We start from the raw sequence: 6,814 nt of genomic DNA on the forward strand, positions 1-6,814 counted from the left end.
ACCAAAAAAAAAAAAAAAAAAAGAAAGTGTGGTAGTTGGGCGCAGGGGACCCCAGGGTCCCTGACAGCTGTGATGCCAACAGGCAGGAAGGGGGCTTCTCCAGGTCAAGGCCAGGTGGGGTGCTGGGGCTCCAGCCCCACCCAGTTGGAAAAGTGAGCTGATTCAGATCCTCCGGGCAACAGAACCGCCGGGGACCCGAGAGCTGTACTGGTCACAGCAATGACATTCTGCACCCGTGGACTACACGGGCCTCAGCACCCTACCTGTCAGGGACTTTTGCTTGCCTCTGCTCACGTCCTCACCGAATGTTTATTATAATAGTAATGAAGAGGGTGGGAGGGAGAACACGACAAAATGGAAGGCAGAGTGAGACAGAGACCAAGAGACACAGGCAGAGACAGACAGAAAGGTAGCACCCTCCCTGAGAGCCCAATGACTCAGACACTCGCAGCCACCTCCCTGAGGCTCAGTGATGATCCTGGGCTCCTGGCTCAGGTCTGAGCAGCTCGTGCATTCCCACCCCAGGGCAGGCAGGCCAGCTGCAGACCCGCAACCCCCACGCCCCCAGTGCTGGCTTCTGCCCATCACGGCTATGCCTCTGTGCTGGGCACTTGGGGGGATGGAGGAACATGTGTCCCTCCCTCAGGGAGCTCACTGTCTGGTTGGAGAGGAAACCCAGGCCTAAACGGGCAGAAGTCCCCGCTGAGCTCAGCTGCCTTGATGTGGCATCCGCTGGGGGATCTAGGGGCAGGAGTGAGATCACAACAGTTGGCAGGAGGTAGGTGCCGAGTTGAGGCTGCAGTGGTGGAGTGGAGGGCGCTGCTCCTTGGAGAAGCTCCTTTATCTAGGGCACTCCTTCCTGCCCTCCCTGCTGCCCTCCCTCCTCTAAGACCCTTCTTTTCTTTTTTCTTTCTTTTTTTTTTTGTGAGTCCAGGTCTTACTCTGTCACCCAGGCTGGAGTGCAGTGGCACAATCACAGCTCGCCACAGCCTCTAACTCCTGGGCTTAAGCTATCCTCCCACCTCAGCCTCCAGAGTACCTGGGACTACAAAACTGCACAGTCACGCCTGGCTAATTTTTTTGTAGACAAGGTCTTGCTATGTTGCCCAGGCTGGTCTCGAACTCCTGGGCTCAAACAATCCTCCTGCCTCGGCCTGCCAAAGTGCTGGAATGACAGAAGTGAGCCACTGCACCCGGCCCCCTTCCTGTCTAGAAGGTATGGCCAGCCCATTACCCCCTAGTGTCTCAGCCGGAGGACGTCAGGCTGGTGCCCTAAGCCACTTCTTCCTCAGCTCCCACCGTGGGCACTGCCCTGACACTGTCCTTCCCACCCAATCCTTTTTCTTGGTAATTGGTGTCAGAGACAAACTTGGGCCAATTTCCATCTGAGCCAGTGTCTCGTGGCTTCTTTCCTATTTAATATCAGAGAAATTAAGCCTGGCCACACCGTCATTATCCTGGTGTTGTAATTAGCACCAGAACAAATTGCCCTGAGCGGCACCGGCTGCCGCGGTGGCTCTGGGCTCCGAGCAGGATGTGCATGGCACTAATTGCTTTGGCCTTAACCCCCTACTGCCCGGCACAGACGGGGGGAGCAGGAGACCCCATGCCCGCGTGTGTTCCTCCTTTACTACCAGATCGCAGAGCTGAGAGTGATGTTTGAGCCAAGTGACGACCCCACCAGGCACAGGCAGAGAAACCAAGAGGCCCCGGCCCAGCCATGCAGAGCCCTGAGCCTGTGACATGGGCCTCTGGGGAGATTCCGGCTTCCCAGCCAGCTGTGAGGTGGCATTCCAGACATGCATGAACCAGCCCAGGTATGCCCATGGTATGTAGAGGCCAGGGAGCTGGAGCGGGCGGAGGGAGGCTGGGGCAAGGGAGCAGGGGAGCGAGACCCTTCTCCTTTTGGCCCGGCTAAGGAACCAGGCAGGAGCAGTCAAGACCAAGAGGGACCGGAGGGAGCAGAAGGCAGTTTGGGGAGTAATGAACTCAGACCAAGTGGCCGCCCAGTGGTGTATGATTTCAGGAAAGAAAATTTAGTGGAATTAAAAAGCCACGAGAGCGTGATGGAACGAGGGGAGGTGGGTGGAGTTATGGGCACGTGGGAGCAGACCTGGAGAAGAAGGCTGGCCTTCCAGAGCTGGTGGGGGCGGCTGGTGGGGGCTGGCTGGCAGGATGTCAGCCTCCAGTGCTGCCCCAACAGAAGGGCAATGGCCAAGGAGGGGTTCCCACCTGGGGGCATGAAGCTCGAACAGAAAAATGCCAAAACCAGACCCAGAGGGCTGGAGGCCCAGAAAGGAGTTATGGAACCACAGGTTGCTTGGAATAAATGGTGTTTCTTGGAAGCTGGAATCTGTCCCCGGAACGCAGGGACGTGCTCTAAGACCACCAGAACTCTGTTCTTGGGCAGAAGCCCTCCCTCCATGCCTGCATCGGGGGTAGGAGAAAGCCCTCTGCCCAGGGCTGAGACGCCTTTGGGTCAATTCCTACTAACACGTCACCAGAAGTATCATCTCATCGCCCCACTAAGACTTCCTTTCCCAAGGATGCAGGTATGAGTGATTAGGAAACCAGAGGCTACTGTGGCGACCTGCAAGGGAGACAGAGTCAGGGAAAGTGACGCAGGGCAAGGTGTCAGGAGGCAGTGCCTCTGCGAATCAGTACATCCTCGGACAGTCGGTGTCATTCGCTGATAAACTTGCTGAAACACAGGCAACTATTTCAGGAAAACGAGGGAGAACGGAAAGGGCTTTGGGGCTGGGGCTTGGTGGAGCCGTTGGAGGGAGGGCCACGTCTCCACACCTAGACAGCTCTAGCCCCGTGTACACCTTCCAGGCCAGCTTTCCTGAGCCAACAGCCCCTGTGCCTGTGGCATGTGTGGTTCTTTTCTTCCTGAACTCGTGCCACGGTATAAGGGGCTTGCTTCCCCCTCTGCCAGGCCCCTCCAACCACACTCTCAGGTCACAGAGATCCCCAAGCTGCCAAGGCCCAGGGATGCAACCTTGAACATCAGGGGGTGCAGAAGGCAGAACACAACAGGAAAGGACCCAGGCGACTGCTGGGTCGAGGCAGTAGGAAGAACTTGGGGTGATGGTGCCAGGCTCCCGGGGTACAAGCTCTACAAAGAGCAGTTGCAGATCAGAGGACACGCTTTGTAAAGGACCCAGGTCCAGCCCGACTGGATGGAGTCCTTAGCCCTCTCCACTCACACAGCAGCACCTCCTACTGGGTAAGACAGCTGGCTAGATGACCCCTAGCCAGCAAAGGCCAGGTGGGCAGCTGCACTACCCCACCCCTGGCTCAGCACAAGCACCACGGATAGAAATCTGGGCACCAGGGCGCCCTTCCACAATAATAGCCAGCATGCCCAGCCACCACCTGCTCCATCATCTACACAACAGACATCACACATCGATTACAGAGCACCTTCCTACAAAGCCAGAGGCTCCTCCTCTCCCGACAGCCGTCCTAATCAATCTGACCGCAACTGGCAACCTCGGGGAGCCTGATCCACACATATGCCTTGTGACTAACCTGCCAACAGGCATTTCACAGTCGGGGGCAACACTCAGCCTTCTTTCTTGTCTGCATCAAAGGAAACCGAGGCACCTTGGAAGCTCGAAGCACCTAGGTTTGCCTCTCACGGGTGGCAAGGGCTCCCCTGCCACCAGGCCTCTCCCCTCCCTGGCACCTGACAACACCAGCCCAGCCACTGAGCTAGCCTCAGTTCCACACAGCTGAAGTCTCCCTAGGAAAACTCACCGGGGCTCTCAGCCCAAAGCCACGTCGCACGTGGGAGCCCCACGCCCCTCGGTGCCCTCCACAGACCCTTCCCGAGCACCAGTGACAGAAGAAGAATCCAGTCCCAGCCACCTACCTGAAGGAGCCAGTAGCACCTCCGGTGGAAGGTGGGGATGATGGAGGAATGGACATAGCAGCCGTACAAGCACTAGGGAGAGAGGAAAAACGAGAATTCAGTTGGAAAGAGGGAAGGAAGGAAGGAAGGAAGGAAGGAAGACGGCGCGACAGAGAGGTGGGAAGAAGGGCTGCGGCCGCAGCCGGAGGCCCAGGGAGACCGAGGCACCTCCGTGTCCAGCTCCAGCTCCAAGACTAAGGCTCTGGGACAGCACCTACGAAGCCCCGTGGGGACATGCCAGCCACAGACTGGATGGGCAGCTGTGGCCTTACCCTCTGGGGGCCACAGAGGCACTGAGAACCCAGGACAGCCAAGGACCAGGGAGATGCACATACGTGAACATTCTGCCTACAATTGGAGGGGCTTTCCTGCATTCATTTCTAAAGCCCTGGTTAAGACCCTTGGAGTTGGGAAGGGCTGAAGGTTACGGAATCGGTTAAAACACACTCAACTCAGACCCGCTGCAGACCATTTAATCAGGCAGCCCCAGCTTCCGGGACAGGCAGGGGTGGGGGACACTTCTTGGGACTGACCTCCAGAGCCCGAGACCCCTTCTGCCAGCCCCTGCGTTTTGCTTTTGAATGACAGTTTGTTTCTTCATATATTCGTTTGTTTGTTTTCAGAGCATAAACCTGCATCTTTTGCAGATGGATTTGGTTTTGGAAAACAGCCAGAGTCAGGTTGGAGAGGAAGATGGGTGGGGATTCAAGTTCAGGAGGGATGTGGAGTGGGATGGGGTGGGCTGGGGGGAGGGATGGTTCTGAGGGACCCATCCTCCAGACCCCAGTGGGTGGAGTTGGCCTGTGAGTGGGGACATCCGAGCTAGGGCACCGTGGGCAGGGCTTGCCCCTGAGATCGAGAAAAAGGCTTAAGGAGGTCAGGTCCCTCTTGCAACCCACCTGGAGGGGTGGGGGGGGGAGGGGCCCAGCCTCGGGAGGATCATCCGTTGGGAGAGGGAAGTCTCAGGGCACTTGAAGTCAGCGCCAATGATTTTCCCTTGGAGCCTTCGACTCCAGACAGGAAGGATTTCCCACTGACCTCTGGGTTCCCCTAGCTTCCCATAGCACCCGCTCCAGAAGGGACGGGTGGGGGGCAGGACACCGGGTGGGGAAAGGCCCCGCCCACCTCCCTGCTCATTTAAATCTCACTGTTGTGTCCCACCCCCTTGAACCAGCTCTCCAGAGAGAAACACCAGCAACTCCGCATCGAAAGATTTCATCATGTTATTTACACCCCCAAAAAGACCGAGTGCAATTTGGTTGGACCAGGGGTCCATTTGAGTCCTGCCTGTCTGATTAGCAGAGTTGAAAGAGAAATCATTTTGGACTACGGGATTCTGGCTGCAAGAAAATCAGATCTCAATATGTTAGAACTTTTACAGATCGCTGTCAGCTGGGACTTAAGCCCCGCATAAACCAAACAAACAAAGCGGAAATTAATTTAAACGATTCCCTTGCAATTCTTGCCCATGAAATGTATTTATTATTAAGAAGGCAATATTCTTTCTTGACTTTTCTGGTTTTCAAGACACTGGGCTTTGTTTCTGCTTTTTTGGCTTTGATACCTCGCTCCTTCTTGTCTGGATGTTTTTTGTAGGCCTTTGGTTGCGAGGAAGGAGCAGCCCACCTGTGGCTTTGATCAGCTCTTTCCCTTGGAAATCCACACATTCTCATGGGCAGTTTCACTGTTTGACTCATGCACTGAGCCAAGTGGGGGAGACGTGAATTGTTGAGGGACACGTCTCCCGCCCCTTTGAAAGGCAAGGTTTTCGCCTGCCACACTCCACTCTTTCTTTCTCTTTAGACTTTGAAGTGACTTGTCCCCTTCACCTGTCCCTCTCACACTGCTGCTGCTTTTTCTTGGACTTGACAAGAACATGGCTGGTTTTCACCACCATTTCGCCTTGATTCACTTCTGTCTGTCTGGCCTGGGCTTCAGTTTCCTGGGACCCCACACTCAGGAGTCAGTGAGAATTTGCCAGACCCCTACTCTGTCCCTTCTGTGAACGTGCGAAAGAAGAAGAAAGCACAGCCTGCTTTTCCCATAACCATCCCAACACCGGCCTGCCCAGAACTGCCCAGAACCTTCTCATAAGCAAAGCAAAGTTAACAAGAAAAATGGCCATTTCTACATCGAGGCTCATGTGTTTAAATCAGAGGAACCCTCGAGGCCACACTCAGAACCTCTTTACTCTATTTTTAGGCATTACTCTAACCACTGCAGCGACTCCATGTCCCTGGAATCCTCAGGTGAGAGGCAGGATGTCAGAAAGGCGGGAGGGAAGGGAAGGGCTGGAGGCTGATCCCGGCTAGCTGAATGATGTCCAGTGGCATCAGGGAGGGAAGGAAAGCACCACACTGAGAGCCCCCGGGACTCCTCCACGTTGCCTGGCTCAGTGCACCGGCTCACCTCAAGGTTAATTTACCGTCTGACTTCACGAACTAGGGGCTCCCGGGGAGGGTGTCGCAGATTTCTTTGAATGAAGATGGCCCAGTCCTGCCACCCTGGCAGCCCAGGACACAGGTCTCTGCAGCTTGGTCCTGGGAACGGTGTTTAATTCTGCTTGAGAGCTAAGGGCATCTAACACATACTAAAATGTGACCCTGAAAAACGACTCTTTATTCAGGGCCCAGTGTCAAGAAAAGCACACTTGTGCGGGGTAGCTGGCTTACTGTCCTTGTGGGGACGGAGGCTTAGGTGACCCCCTTCTGATGCACTGGGGTCCCCAGGAGGGGCTCACAGGAAGGTGGAGCCAGCTTGGGGTGGGAGACCCGGCTTGGAGCTCAGAGGGTCCTCGTCCTTCCAGGCTGTAAAACAGGTACTATCAGTTGGGCTTGGTGGCTCAGCCTGTAATCCCGCGCCTTTGGGAGGCTGATGTGAGTGGATTGCCTGAGCCCG

At 55.8% G+C, this 6,814-nt stretch overlaps 1 protein-coding gene across 1 annotated transcript in view; it reads right to left on the reverse strand.

The window, feature by feature from the left end:
* The window catches only part of CAMTA1 (calmodulin binding transcription activator 1), a 294,680-nt gene that overhangs the window by 252,137 nt on the left and 35,729 nt on the right, over nucleotides 1-6,814 (reverse strand). The window contains 2 exon segments of the mRNA XM_021715722.1: nucleotides 3,878-3,949; nucleotides 4,135-4,191. Coding sequence (XP_021571397.1) covers nucleotides 3,878-3,949; nucleotides 4,135-4,191 — 129 coding nt within the window.

This window comes from Carlito syrichta, unplaced genomic scaffold (genome assembly GCF_000164805.1).
Source record: "Carlito syrichta isolate Samal-C Ts95f unplaced genomic scaffold, Tarsius_syrichta-2.0.1 Scaffold307329, whole genome shotgun sequence".
NCBI lineage: Eukaryota > Metazoa > Chordata > Mammalia > Primates > Tarsiidae > Carlito > Carlito syrichta.